We start from the raw sequence: 13,985 nt of genomic DNA, 5'->3' as shown, positions 1-13,985 counted from the left end.
GAGGGATGACGTAATCAGACGGCGCCGCGGTGCTCAACTGGGTGCCTGCCGAGTTCGGTCGCTCCCCGCCCTTCTGGGCACCACCCCGCCTGGCGCTTTCTTACCGACGGCTGGGACCCCAGTAGGCGGTGGTCTAAAAGGAGAGAACCGAGTTACCTGGGCTAACTCACCAGCCCCACTGCGCAGGTGGCTCTGCGCCCGCTCTCTGGCATCACTTAGGGTACACAGCTGTGCTTGGAGGAGTTCGCCCTGATTTTCACACGTGCACATGTGAATCGAGGCAGGGAGCTTTCAGGGGTTTGGTCTTTGTGAGCTCGCTGTTCTCCAGCCAGACCCACTTCTCATATACCCCAAGGCTCTCTTGGGGAGGAGTCTGGGAGAGTGGGACTGGGCGAGGAGTTATGAATAGAGCTGTTGTGAGCACACATCTTTGAGAACAGTAAATGTTTTGAATGTGTACCTTTGAGGTAGGTCTGGAGAAAGAAAGGTCTGAGAAGGGGTGATCCTGAGAATGGTGTGCCTGTGTTGGAGGGGGTGGGAACTAACTGCTCAGGCTGTTAATATTCATTCATTTCTCTGAGAGCTCTTGAGTGTTTTTGTCCCAAGCGACGGTCATAGGTTAGAAATGAATGAAACTCAGGAAGTTAAGGAAGGCCCCCTGGAAGCAGCGTCTGGGCTGTCCTACAGGTTGAGTGGAAGTTATCAAGAGTTACCAAGGAGGGCTTCCCTGGTGGCGCAGTGGTTAAGAACCCGCCTGCCAATGCAGGGGACATGGGTTCGAGCCCTGGTCCGGGAAGATCCCACATGCCGCGGAGCAACTAAGCCCGTGTGCTGCAACTGAGCCTGCGCTCTATAGAGCCCACAAGCCACAACTACTGAGCCCGCATGCCACAACTACTGAAGCTCATGCACCTAGAGCCTGTGCTCCACAACAAGAGAAGCCACTGCAATGAGAAGCCCGTGCACTGCAACGACGAGTAGCCCCCGCTTGCTGCAACTAGAGAAAGCCCGCGCGCAGCAACAGACCCGATGCAGCCAAAAATAAATAAATAATTTTAAAAAAAAAGAGTTACCAAGGAGGATGGCACCAAGACTACTCAGACAAGAACACAACACTGAAATGGACGCCACACAAGTGCCAGGTAGGAATTATCGATGGCAGAGAGAGAAGGTAAGGCTTTAGAGAGGAGCAAGGATTCAAGCTGGACTTGAGTGGCTGACAGGATTTTACTGGGCAGCAGTCATGTGCAGGACAGTTAGCAGGAACAGGGTGTTGGAGAGTAACTGGGGCAAGACTTTTCATACTTGAATGCTCACTGCCAAACTTGGCCTGTGAGTGTCCTATGAATGTTTGTGAAGGCAGTAAATGAAAGGGAGATGGTTGTCAGGGCCTAGAAGGTCTTGAATACCTGGCTTTAGTTTTTTGAGGTAATTGGTAGGTTCCCTCAGACAGCTGCCCAAATGTTGAATGCTTGTCTTAATTGCTCCAAGACTCTGGTACCCTAAAGAGACAGGATTATACTTCCATTTGTTAATGCTGATTAGGTTCCACCAAATAAAAGAGCAGTAGCTTAATCTCAAGGGTGGTGTGCTGGCACTGGCTCTCTGAAGGGTTATTCTCAGTAGCACAGGGATGGGTGCGAGCTGGCAAGGTCCAACAGGGAATCCCTGAAGTCCAAAGAAGATGCTGCTGGCTGTGCAACTTTCCGGGAGAGAAGCAAAGTGGGCTGTTTTTCTTTTTCTACTAATATCAAGTACTTTAGAATGATAATACAGGCTTCACTCTATCAAAACCTTTTCCAGTTTTGACTCAGCAAAATCTCAGACTAGTTCTAGAGCCCTTTTTGAAAACACATTCTCAGAGAAAGCTAAGTGTTATTAGCATTATTCCCATAGTTGTATCAAGGGCCTAGAGAGGAAATCTAGACTTGTGCCTCTAAATTGTTTCAATGCATATGCATTTAGCACACATTATGGTCTCTGTCCTCCAGGAATTTACTCTTCCTGGAGTCAAAAGTGGTAGATAATCAACAAATGTCAGGAGAGAAAAAGAAAACAGGGTTAAGAGACACTGGGACGGCCACTATAGTCAGGAAAGAGCTCACTACTGTGACATTTCAGTACTCTAAAGGAAGGGAGTTTCCAGTTGGTGATAACAGTGAGGCAGGAGCTTGATTGGAATGTAGGCCACTGTGGCACACGATTGATCAGGAGGATGAATGCTAGATACCAGAGGGTAGGGAGTGGCATCCAGATCCCTTAGTGCCTCACTGGTCATTGTAGGGACTTGTGTTTTTTTTGCACTAAGAAGCCACTGAAGAATTCTCAGCCAGGGAGAGACAAAATGTAACTTTATGGTTTAGAGATCACTCTGGGTCCTGAATAAGGATTAGACTGTAGGGAAGCAAGGGTAGGGGCAGGAAGACAAATTTGGATGTGACTACAATAATTTAGGTGAGGGATTTTAGGGTCAGAATGAAGGTCTGGTGGTATAAGAGTAAATATGAAGGGTTCAGATTTAATTTTGCTGATGGGTTGAATGTAGAGTATAAGAGATGGGAACCTAGCAAGGACCTTTCTGAAGCCCTAGTGGAAATGTAGACCTGGGGGCTTCCGAGTTAAGCTTAGTTATTACAGACTTTTAGGAATCTCTCCTTTCTCCAGTCTTTTATCCCTTCATAACACGTATCATATGTATTTGTCCTGCTCCCTTCCAACAATAGAGAAGTTCCTTGACAAGAGGAATTGTTCACTGGTGCATGCCCGGCTTGCACAAGCAAGACTCCTTACATGAACAATGAACAACCCCATTAAAACAAATACTAATGTGGATGTCATAACAGAAAGATAGATTTTCTTCCCAAAGTACAAATTCTTCCACTAATCTCATGTAATATATTCTGTTGGGTATACAACCACACAGAAAACAACGGCCATTTCAAATGAGTTGGTTTAATTCCAGGTGGTACAGAATTCAGGACAGAACAAGAACTTAAGAACACACTTTGGCAGGATTCTGGGCTGCGTTTATGCGGATCTCATAGCTAAGGTAGAAACGGCTGAGAAGAACTAAAGACGAGCCACTGTGTGATTTATTTATTTTTTTACAAAAGTTTATTCTTAAATGTACAATAGGTTCCAAGACAACACTTCATTCTAGCTATAGGTGGCAACAGATGTTATGGCAGGGAATCCAGATGTTTAATCCAGATGTTTAAACAGGAATGGAACTAAGGATCATCATTGCCTCAGGCACAAGGAACAGCTTACTTTTTGCCAGATTTCTTAATTCCACCTGTGGCTGCAAAAGGAAAAAAAAAAGTCTCATCCAGGGAAAAAGACAGCTCCATGGTTGAAGCCCCAGGGGCCTGATAAGGATCCTAATAAGGCCCAGCTCTATGTACTGGGCATTTTTTTGGACACAAGCATGCACAGGGCTTCCCCAGTATTATCTATTCTGGGCAAAAGTAGAATGAGAATAAGGCAGGGCACGAGTAATGGCTGTGCACTGGTCTGGATCTCAAGTGTGTTGTGTATTTCAGACTGGCTCACTTAATCCTCATGCCCTATCAACCCATTTTACAGATAACAAAGTCTCAGTGTTAGGTGTTGTTCAAAGTTATAAACTGGTATGCGACAAAGCCAGGATTCCAACCTGGGTAGCCTGACTTCCAAGTCCATATTCTTGCCATGTCACACCACATCACCTTCTACATTATGATCCCGGGATCTGATTTACTCACTACCTTTATTTTACCCAATTTACAAATGACTGTATTTGGCACACGGTAGGTAATTTAACAAACAGTTATAGAATTAAGTATGCCTAATATAGAAATGAAAGTCCTAAAGGGCTGTGACAAAACAAACCTTAAAAAAAAAGTAGATGATGCTCAATAAGAAACAAGTAGTACAGGATTTCACTAAGGGTTGGCCTTCTCCCCATACATAATCACAGATTAAGGGAAGGTGCAAGATACCTCACATCATTCCAAAAAGGAATCTCAATATCTAGAATATCAGCGCTGTGTGGGTACACAAAAATGACTCAAACCCACTAGAACAGAGGTCTTGGGAAACCCTGAATGACACTCCCACCATCCCAGCCTTCATTGTCCCTAGGGTGACTCAGTGATCCAATAGGGTATAGATAACTGTTGAGAAAATAATCCTATTTTGATGAATGTAAACAGGATTTAAGAAGCACAAAGTACAATGACTGACGGGTTTAAAAAAAATCTTTTGATATGTAATCAATTCCTCTTACACAAAGGCAAAAAAAAGGCAGAATGGTAGAGAATTAAGTTAAAAAACATATAGCACAATAATATGCCAACAGGCTTGGACTTTATCCATTAGACTAGGCGCATCCAGCAGTGAAAAGACTCAGGATGCAAAAGTATTTTGCTAGTTTTAACAATACGATTAGTAGATTAAGAAATGTTACAAGCAACAAATAAGCAGTGAAATACGAATTTGGAGCAAGAAGCTGTAGAGGATATCTGCAAACTCAACTGTACGAACGTGTGTCTGAGATATATAAATTTCTTTATTTCCATTTCTGCCACTTCCCTAAGCAAGAGAAGCCCATACTGGGTCTGGCTCCCGCCCCCTCTCCCGCTGCTGCGAAACCAAGCCTGGCTAGGGCCGTCCACTGCAGCGGACACCAGCAACAGAGACCTCGCAACTCACCAACGAGGCAGGACACGGACATGGCTCGGGCCCGTATGCAGACTGATGCTCAGGCGTTTGTCCGGCTTGAGCTCTACCCCGCCCTCACTCACCCAGGGGGCCTTTCCCCGCGGCCTTCGCTTTTAGCTCCTCGAGTTTCTTTTGCTCCTCCTTCTGTTTCTGCTTGAATGCCTTATCTTCCTACGGAGAGGGAGAGCGGGTTCACTCCCGGCGGATTTCTCAGACCCTCCGCGCCCGCCCACGCCTCTGCGCCAGCCCTCACCTCGTCCATCTCCTTGGCTTGCTTCTTGGGCTGCTTCAGGGGCTTCTTCTTGCCACCTGCGTGCGACACGAGCACGCTCAGCCTGGCCCCCGCCGGGTCCCGTCCCTCTCCGCTCCGCCCCGCCCCGCCCCACCCCACCCCACCCCACCCCACCCCACCCCACCCCATCGTCCCCGCACACTTACCTTCGCGGCCCGACATGGCGCCTGCCGCCCCTTCCCCAGACCCTGCCACCGGATGCGGAGCTTCCCGTCCCACCCCCTGAGCCTATACCTCCATGCGGGCCCGCAGATTGGCTCCTGGTTCGGAAGTTGCGCTCCCGCTGCCGGAAGCGGTCCGGAGGCGGGCACTAAAGGGTCAGGGATCAACTGAGTGACGGGCGCACCTTTGGGGTTGCGGCTCCGGCGCAAAGCCCACCAGGTACTGGGGAGGTGGGGTGTCCTGCCCGGGGAGGATCCAGAAGCCGCGAACGGTTTTTAACCGCAAGCGCTAAGCCTGGGACCGTGCACGGAAAAAGGACTGCAGGTAGAGGGAAGGGTTTGTGCAAAGGCCTTGAAGCTCGGCGCATTCCTTACAGTGTGGCTGGTGGGAGATGCGAGGGAGGCAGCAGAAATGGGCGGGGGCTAGACCACCTGGTTCTAGAGCTTTGGAGGCCACCGGAAGGAGTTGGGGTTTTATAATATAGCCCGGGGTGCGATATTTTGCAAATTCTGTTTATTCATCCAGTACATTTTTGTTGAGTGTGTACTATATGTATGTACTTTAGGCACTGAGGATGCAGCAGTGAACAAAACAGTGCCGGCCCTGGCAGAGCTGCCGTTCTGGTGGGTGAGACAGACTATAAGTAAATAAGAGAAATGCATACCACGGGTCATGTGATATGTGCCTGGGGAAAAATAAAGCAGAGAAAGTGGTTAAGGAGTCCTGGGGTGGGAGTGGACAGCTATGACATTTGAGTAGGACTTGAAAAAGAGAAGGGAGCAAGCAGTACAGATAACAGGTGGTGTGAAGCCCCTGAGGTGGGAATAGCCTAGCATGTTCCAGCAACATAAAGAAGCTGGGGGATTCCCTGGTGGCGCAGTGGTTGAGAATCTGCCTGCCAGTGCAGGGGACACGGGTTTGGGCCCTGGTCTGGGAGGATCCCACATGCCGCGGAGCAACTGGGCCCGTGAGCCACAACTACTGAGCCTGCGCGTCTGGAGCCTGTGCTCCGCAACAAGAGAGGCTGTGACAGTGAGGGGCCCGCGCACTGCGATGAAGAGTGGCCCCCGCTCGCCGCAACTAGAGAAAGCCCTCGCACAGAAACGAGGACCCAACACAGCCAAAAATAAATAAATTAATTTAAAAAAAAAAAAAGAAAGAAGCTGGGAATTATATGGAAATTATGTGAAGTGAAAGATATGTTAGCTAACCTTGTTATGGTAAACATTTATTAGTATATACATTTGTCAAATCATCACATTGTACACTTTAAACTTTTACAATGTTGTGTGTCAATTTTATCTCAAAAAAACCAGGGGAAAAAGGTCCATGTGACTGGAGCAGAGTGAGGAAAAGGAGACTGGTGAGAGGAGAGAAGAATGAGAGCCAGGAGGTGGATGCCCTGTAGGTCATGGAAAGGATTTTGGCTTTTACCTTGAGAGAAATGGGGAACGGTTGCAGGCTTTGAGCAGAGAGAGACATGGTCTGACCGTGTTTTGAAAGCACCACTGCCTGCTCTATTGACAGTAGGGGCTAGAGTAGAAGCAGGGAGACCTGTCAGAGGCTCTTAGGATAATCCAGACAAAAGATGTCAGTCGTTGGGACCAGGTGATAGCAGTGGCAGGGGCAAGAGGAAGAGGGATTCTGGATTTAGTTTCAGAGGTGGAGGTGGCATTTGTTAATGGATTGGATGTGAGGAGGGAGAGAAAGCAGAGTCAGGGATGATATGAGAGTTTGGGCCTGATTGGTTTCCATCAACCAAGATGGAGAAGGCTGTGGGAAAGGCAAGTTTGGGAGAGGAAGATAAGATCCCCATCAGCCTTCCAAGCAGAGACATGGAGTGAGCAGTTCGATAAATGAGCCTGAAATTCAGAGGATAGGTGTGGGCTGGAGAGGTCCGATTATAGTTTGTTTGGTTTTTATTTATTTATTTATTTTTGGCCACGCCACGTGGCTTGCAGGATCTTAGTTCCCTTACCAGGGATTGAACCCGGCCCTGGCAGTGAAAGCACCAAGTCTTAACCATTGGACTGCCAGAGAATTCTGTCTGTCTCTTTTTTAGTAATAGCTTTATTGAGATATGATTTACATATCACACAATTCATCTACTTAATGTGTACCATTCAGTGGTTTTAGTATATTTACAGTGTTGTGCAACTATCCCTACAATCAAGTTTAGAACTTTTTTGTAGATGATTTTTCAAGCCACAGGACTGGATAAGAGAGGAGCCTGAGGACAGGGCCCTGGGGCACTGTGTGGAGAGGTTGTGGAAGGGAGAGGGGACTGGAAGGCAAGAGGAGAAGGTGGTTCGAGAAGGAGGGAGCTATCACGAGGCTCAGGCTGCTGACAAGGCAAGCGAGATGAGGACGGAACTGATCATTGGGTTTAGCCACGTGGACATGACCTGGACAGGAGCAGTTCAAGTGGCCTGGTGGGTGTGAAGGCCAGATCAGAGGGGGGCTGAATGAGAATGGGAGAAGAGGAACTGGAGACAGCTAGTGCAGGCACTTTGCCAAGGAGTAAAGAGGAGCAGAGAAGTGGGGCAGTTGCTGGAGGGAGTGTCAAATCAATTAGTGTCTGAGGAGGGGAGAGGATATGGGACCTGGGGCACAGCTTGGCCTTTCCTAGAGCAGGAATTATTCATCCTGAGGAACAAGAGAAGGTGGGAATGAGACAGACACTGGCAGGTGGGAAGGTGTGGTAGGAGTTTATGGAAGTTCTCTTCCAATTTTAAAATATTTTCTTGGTGAAAAATGAAGCAAACCATTAGCTATACAAGTGAGGATGAGGTACTGGTGATGGAGGTTTGAGGAAAGGGCAGTTGGTAGGAGATAGTCATCTGGATGGAGTAGGAGAATGGATGTGGAGGGGCAGCGTCCTGAATTTGGCGCAGGGCCTGCTCATTTGGGCCTCTGTCCACCTGTCCAGCCTCTCCACCCACTCTCCTCTCTGCTGCACAGGTCACCCTTCAAATTTTAGACAACTTCAAGCACTGTTCCACTTTGTCTCTGTGCCAGGAACATCTTCCCTTTGCTGGTTGATGGGCCTGTGAGATATCTAAGTGGGGAGGAGCCAGGAGACAGGCTGGGGTGGGCGGCTGAGAGGAGGGACTAGAGTGGGGGAACAACTTGGGATTCATTGGTGTGTCCCCTCAGGAAGCCAAGTCCCTGCTGTCTCCAAGCTTATGTTCTAGTGAGGGGCGAGGCAATACATGAAGAAGGCAATATATGTGTCTGATGGAGAAAAAGAAAGCAGGTAAGGTGGCCAAGGAGGGAGTGGTCAGGAAAGGCCTTATCAAGAGGTGATATATGAACAAAGACGTAAGTATGAGGTGACTGGACTTGTGGAGGAAGAGCGGTCCAGGCAGAGGACGTGGCAGGGCACAGACCCTGTGGCAGGATTGTGCTTAGCGTGGTGAGGATGCTGGAGTGGAGTATGTACAGGGATGGAGAGAAGGAAGGGGATGAGGGCTGAGAGGACCGGGGCTTGTTGGCCAATGGCAGGACTGGTGTGCATGCCACGTGACCGGGGAGCTGTCAGGGGGTTTTGCACCGAGGGATGTGATCTGACTTACGAGATAACAGAGCCTCTGTTTGCCACGTGAAGAACGGCTGTGAGGGGCAGGGGAGGAAGCCATGACTGCGTAGGAGGCTGTAGCTGTCTTCTCTACCAGGGATGAGTGACCTTCCTGGGGTCCTAGATTGGGCTGCTGATAGAGGAGGAGCCAGGAGAGGAGGCTGAGAAGGTCGGAGGAATCTGAGGGGGTGGTGATTTCAAAATGAGAGGGTGTTGAAAGCTGCAGAGGTATTGGAGAAGAAATCTGAGTAGCACCTGCTGGATCTGACAAGGTGGAAGTTTTGCGGGGCTTCAGGAGAGCAACCTTGGTGGTCGAGCGGGATCAAGAGAGAAGAGGGCTGAAGAAGTAGTGATGGACAAGGGGGACACCTTTCTGCTGAGCGTTGCTGAGGAGGGTGGGTACTCTGCTTTGATGAGGGGTACACCTGCAGGATTGTTGTGAGGCCACAGCTTGTGTGCAGTGGTCACTGGCCTTGAGGCCTAGGAGGCTGGCCCGACTGCTGGGCCATGGGTGGCGTGTGCTCCCTTGGGCCTTAGGCAAGGGGCACAGGGGTTTGGGTGCAGCACCAGCTTGGAACCACTGTCACAGAGATGTCCCCTTCTGTGGCGCTCAGCTCAGGCTTTTGCCAGGAGGTATGCCCCTACCCAAGCAACTTTGTTTTCAAGAGGGTCTGAGCTTCTCCAAGCATGGCACCATGGGGAGGAGGCTGGGATGCGCATCGCCTTACATCAGGGACGGTCCTTTCTTTGTAACTGGAGCTCTTCTAGCCTGTCTTCCTGTCCCCCGCTCCCTTTGCTTACCTCTCTCTCTGGCCTGGTCTTTTGGCTACCAGGTGTCACTCTGACAGCCAGAGTCAGTACGTGGGGGCAGGGGTGGTTTGGCCAGACCAGGGTGCTCTGGCCCAGGTTTGCCCCGGGAGCATGGGTCACCTGGCCCTCTCTTCGGGGTCCTCAGAATTCACTGCCGCTCCTGGGCTCAGGCCAGGCCTGACTGGATAATGGGAGACTCCCTGTGCTGTTCAGGTAACAGAGAAGTAGGACTGTTGGGGCCCAAACATCAAAGCAAGGTTGAAAAGGGAAAGATGAAAGAAACTTAACCTGTTGGGCAGTTACTGAGGTTGGAAAGGAGGAAGAAAGCTTATGGAAAGTGAGAAATGTGAGACTGGGAGTTGGTCACGGGGAATGTCTGGGCTTTAAGGGCAGAAGGAAAGTTGGTGTGAACCTAAAAAAGCTGTCCTCTATGAAGAAATCTGGGTTGTTTTGTTTTGCTTTGTTTTCCCCCGGAATTGTCTTTTCAGAGGAGAGCTGAGGAGAGAGTTTTCTGCCTTGGGACATGAACGACCTGTGTCCTAGAACAGAAGCGAAATTGCTTCCCCAGGGTTGAGGCAGCCCTCAGGGAGTCTGGGAAGCGGGTTTTGATAGTCATTTATAGAAATCTTTCCCCCAAATCCCCTCAGTCAGTTCCAGTTGCCCTAGGAGTCTTTGTGAATCTTTGTGGGGGCTCTGTTAGCATGGACACAACGCAGGTTTAAGAATTTTCTTTGAGATTATCAGAAAACTGGACACCAGGATTCTCATGCAGATCACAACAGAGACCTGGGGTTGTGGGAAGGTGGGTGGAATGGGAGGATCTGGTTCATGTGGCGTCACGGAGAGAGGTGGAAGGCCTGAGCTCCTAAATATGCTCTTCCCTGACATGCTCCCTTGTCCGGGGGCACCTGGTGAAGCCTGACCCTGGTGGCTGCCATCTCTGGGCCCAACAGAGTGGTGCGCAGTTTGGACTTTCTAATGGAAACTGTTCAGTTCAGAACTGTCCCTAGGACTTGAGATCTGACTTAAGCCCAGCCTTTCTCGGCTGTGAGCTGATCTCTCTGGCATCCCCCCACAGATCTCCCGATGACAGGGTGCAGCCCTGTGTTGGCCATGCGGCACGTCGTGGGTGTGTCTCCCGTACTGGTGCGGAGAGGCCTCCTTGGAAGGGACCTCTTTATGACCAGGACTCTCTGCAGCCCAGGCCCCAGCCAGCCCAGAGAGAAAAGACCTGAGGAGGTGGCCCTCGGGCTGTACCACCGCCTCACAGCGCTGGGAGGAGCCCTGGGGCACAGCATTCAGCAACGAGCGTCCTCCATGGCCAAGACTTGGTGGGACAGATATGAAGAGTTTGTTGGACTCAGTGAGGTTCGAGAGGCCCAGGGAAACGTGACTGAGGTGAGGAGGGTAGCTGGGGTGGTTGGCCCTGCCCTCTGACCTGGGCAGTGTGGCCTGGAGGCTCCTGACAAGTAAATTACCAGCCACAGATGCTGGGAGGCCACGTCCAGATTCGCCTTTTCTTGAACACATACCACTAGGAGAGGGATCTGACTCGTTTCTCACATGACAGCCTGGGTTTGATACTACCGGGGTGAAGGGCCCTCCTCTCTCCCATGAAAACAAGTTGTTGTGTATGCTATGTACCAGTGAGTCCCGGGCCATTAACATCCTTTCTGTTAGGACAGCAAACACTTCCTTCATTGACTGCTTGGGGGTTGGTGGTGAGAGTTACCTGGAGGGTTGCTGCATTACAGTGTCCTCAAAGCCCCATGTGTGATTGAAGCATCCCTCGTGAAAGTAGAAGCACTGGGAAACATCAGACTGTGAGGTGGGAAGAGCTGCCTGTGGTTGTCAAGTCCCTTGTGGCAGTGGAAATGCGTTCCGCCATCTCTGTTCCCACTCCCACCTAGGCGCAGACCAGTGTAGTGGGGTGGGAAGAACCTGGGGCTTAGCCGGAGGTTTTGAGGCACAGTGCTGTCTCTCCCCTTGGAGGCCATCACTTTGGCTGAGCTGGGGTTTCTCCGTCTCTTGAATGGAGGCCAGGGCAATGCCTGTCATGGCGTTTGGCATTGTTGGGAGGTGTAGCTAAGGTAACACACATGAAGCCGATTAAGAACATAAGGGCCTTGCTGTGGTTTGTCAGACTAGAGTCAGCTGGGTTTGGTGGACACAGATTATATGCATCTTTAGCTATTTTCAGGTTTCTCAGGGGCATGTTATTTCCACTTGAACAGACAAATCCGGTGATTCTGATGGGTGGGGCCCGGGGCTACACTTTGAGGACCACTGGGTGAGCCAGGATTATGTGTCTGAGGGACTCTCTTTCCACCCTTTGTACTGACACCCCACTGACCTCTTCTCAGCCCAGTCTGGTTGGGAATGGAGCTGAGGCTGTGCGGGCATGGAGAGAAGGGGCAAATGGCCTCTGTTGTTCTCTCTGCAGGCAGAGAAAGTGTTCATGGTGGCTCGAGGGCTTGTCCGGGAGGCTCGGGAGGACTTGGAAGGTCAGCAGGCCAAGCTGAAGGAGGTGAGGGACCGCTTGGACCGCATCTCCAGAGACGATAACCAGTACCTGGAACTGGCTACTCTGGAGCACAGGATGTTGCAGGTGGGCACCTTCCTCATCTGGAGAGGGACCCTAGCCTGGCAGGCCATGGAGGGGCGAGGTGGGAGCCCTGACTAGTTAGGGGGTCAGACACCTGGTGAGGAGGTAAACCAGAAGCCCCTGTGGAGGGACTGGGCCCCAGGCTTCCAGAGCTTCTCCACACACTTCCTCCTGGAGTACTGGGATCAGTGGTCCAGGACAGTATAATCTGGACCCCAGATTACTGAGGAGGGAGCACCATGCAGGAGTCTGGCCCAGAGAGCGCCGGACACTTCCCTTCTGTTAGACACATTCTGTAGACACCACTGCATGTCCGGCCAGACCCAAGACTGCTTGGGGAGGATAGTGCCACTCACCTTGACCACCCCCAGTTCCTTTGCTCCTCCCTCCTGACCAGGTTTATGCTACCTTTACTCATTCAGCGTGTTTATGGAACATGTAATCTGTGCCAGGCGTGAAGCTGAGCCCCAGGGACATGGTAGTGGGACATCTGCTGGCGGCTGCTGGGCCAGGTTGCTGCTATATGACAGCTTTGCTTCTGCAGGAGGAGAAGAGGCTTCGTATGACCTATCTGCGTGCCGAAGACTCCGAGCGAGAGAAGTTCTCCCTCTTCTCTGCAGCTGTGCGGGAAAGTCATGAGAAGGAGCGCACTCGGGCTGAGAGGACCAAGAACTGGTCCCTCATTGGGTCAGTCCTGGGGGCCTTGATTGGGGTGGCTGGCTCCACCTATGTGAACCGTGTGCGGCTACAGGAGCTGAAGGTCTTGCTTCTGGAGGCTCAGAAGGGGCCTGTGAGCCTCCAGGAAGCCATCCGAGAACAGGCGTCCAGCTACTCCCTCCAGCAGAGGGACCTCCATGACCTCATGGCAGACCTGAGGGGCCTAGTGCAAGCTGGGCCTGGGCAGAGCTCTTTGTCCCAGGCAGGTACTTCCCCCACCCGAGACAGAGACACAGATGTCCATTCAGCTGCCTTGAAAGAGCAGCTCAGCCATTCCAGGCAGGTCCATTCATGTCTAGAGGGTTTACGAGAGCAGCTTGATGGCCTGGAAGAGACTTTGAGCCAAGTGGCTGGGGTGCTTCAGCTTGCAAAGGCTGCAGCGCACCCAGGCCTGGTGGAGTCAGCAGATGGGGCCTTGTCTGGGTCCTTGCTGGAACAGGGGAGCATGATCTTGGGGCTGTCGGACATGGAGCAGAGGCTAGAAGCCCAGGTCAACAGGAACACCATCTATGGCACACTGGTCACCTGCGTGACATTTGTGGCCATCCTGCCTGTGCTGTATATGCTGTTCAGGGCCAGCTAGCCCCTGGACCCACCTCCAGAGGGAGGAGGTATGGATGTAGATTTAATTAGAGAATGAAGCAATGAAGTGAGCCTTCAGGGGTGCACTCAACCTCAGCCTGAGTCTGTGTGGCTCACCAGCAGACATACTTTGCTTTTTAGGCAACACTCATTTACATTAACTATCGAAAATTTGTGCTAATGTCCAATTAAAATGTCTTTAAGTTTGTCTTATTTAAAGTAATTTGTTAGACTGAGTTTCGTCCATTGAAAATTGAGATTTGGGACTCGAGGGTTGGGCCTGGAAGTAGGGTAATCGCCCCCTTTTAGTTCCTCTCTCATCTCTTGGTCTTGCCCCCAGTTCAGGACCATTTTGGATGTACTTACCGCTTGAGGCCTGGATTTTCATTTTGGATTTCCTGGCCTGTCCTCCACTTGCCCAGCCCTCCTGTGTCACGTGGCCCATGATTTCCAGTGAGTAAAACCTAGCCTGCTTCCCACCCATTGGTGACCATGGTTACTGCCCCTCTTCTGGATCACTTTCTCTGCCATGTTGGGGA

At 50.8% G+C, this 13,985-nt stretch overlaps 1 protein-coding gene and 1 long non-coding RNA gene across 9 annotated transcripts; one reads left to right on the top strand and one right to left on the bottom strand.

Moving 5' to 3' along the window:
* Positions 1-3,088: 3,088 nt before the first annotated feature.
* On the bottom strand, positions 3,089-5,242 carry LOC133095401 (uncharacterized). The gene is made up of 4 exons (XR_009701601.1): positions 5,140-5,242; positions 4,955-5,010; positions 4,785-4,872; positions 3,089-3,301 (listed from the first exon to the last, which is right to left on the bottom strand). It is a non-coding gene; the product is annotated as an uncharacterized LOC133095401 (long non-coding RNA).
* CCDC51 (coiled-coil domain containing 51) lies at positions 5,145-13,761 on the top strand. Of its 8 annotated transcripts, none has more exons than XM_061196708.1 (5): positions 5,145-5,374; positions 5,721-5,778; positions 10,621-10,940; positions 11,986-12,150; positions 12,692-13,761. In XM_061196708.1, the coding sequence occupies exons 3-5, from the start codon at positions 10,629-10,631 to the stop codon at positions 13,445-13,447; spliced, it is 1,233 nt and encodes a 410-aa protein (XP_061052691.1). In that variant the 5' UTR covers positions 5,145-5,374; positions 5,721-5,778; positions 10,621-10,628; the 3' UTR covers positions 13,448-13,761. The 8 variants fall into 8 exon arrangements, with proteins under 8 accessions (XP_061052691.1, XP_061052689.1, XP_061052692.1 ...); XM_061196706.1 differs by having other exon boundaries at positions 5,145-5,479; XM_061196713.1 differs by having other exon boundaries at positions 5,310-5,479; positions 10,742-10,940.
* Positions 13,762-13,985: the final 224 nt, after the last annotated feature.

Source organism: Eubalaena glacialis, chromosome 7 (assembly GCF_028564815.1).
Source record: "Eubalaena glacialis isolate mEubGla1 chromosome 7, mEubGla1.1.hap2.+ XY, whole genome shotgun sequence".
In the NCBI taxonomy this organism is placed as follows: domain Eukaryota; kingdom Metazoa; phylum Chordata; class Mammalia; order Artiodactyla; family Balaenidae; genus Eubalaena; species Eubalaena glacialis.
The sequence above is the reverse complement of the archived record's forward strand: the minus strand, read 5'-3'. Positions and strand labels throughout refer to the sequence as shown.

Bases quoted from the DNA above. Each gene is read 5' to 3' on its own strand.
- CCDC51 (XM_061196709.1), top strand. From the start codon at position 10,629: ATGACAGGGTGCAGCCCTGTGTTGGCCATGCGGCACGTCGTGGGTGTG. The intron at 10,941-11,985 runs GTGAGGAGGGTA...TTCTCTCTGCAG, and splicing joins CCCAGGGAAACGTGACTGAG to GCAGAGAAAGTGTTCATGGT. The intron at 12,151-12,691 runs GTGGGCACCTTC...TTGCTTCTGCAG, and splicing joins TGGAGCACAGGATGTTGCAG to GAGGAGAAGAGGCTTCGTAT.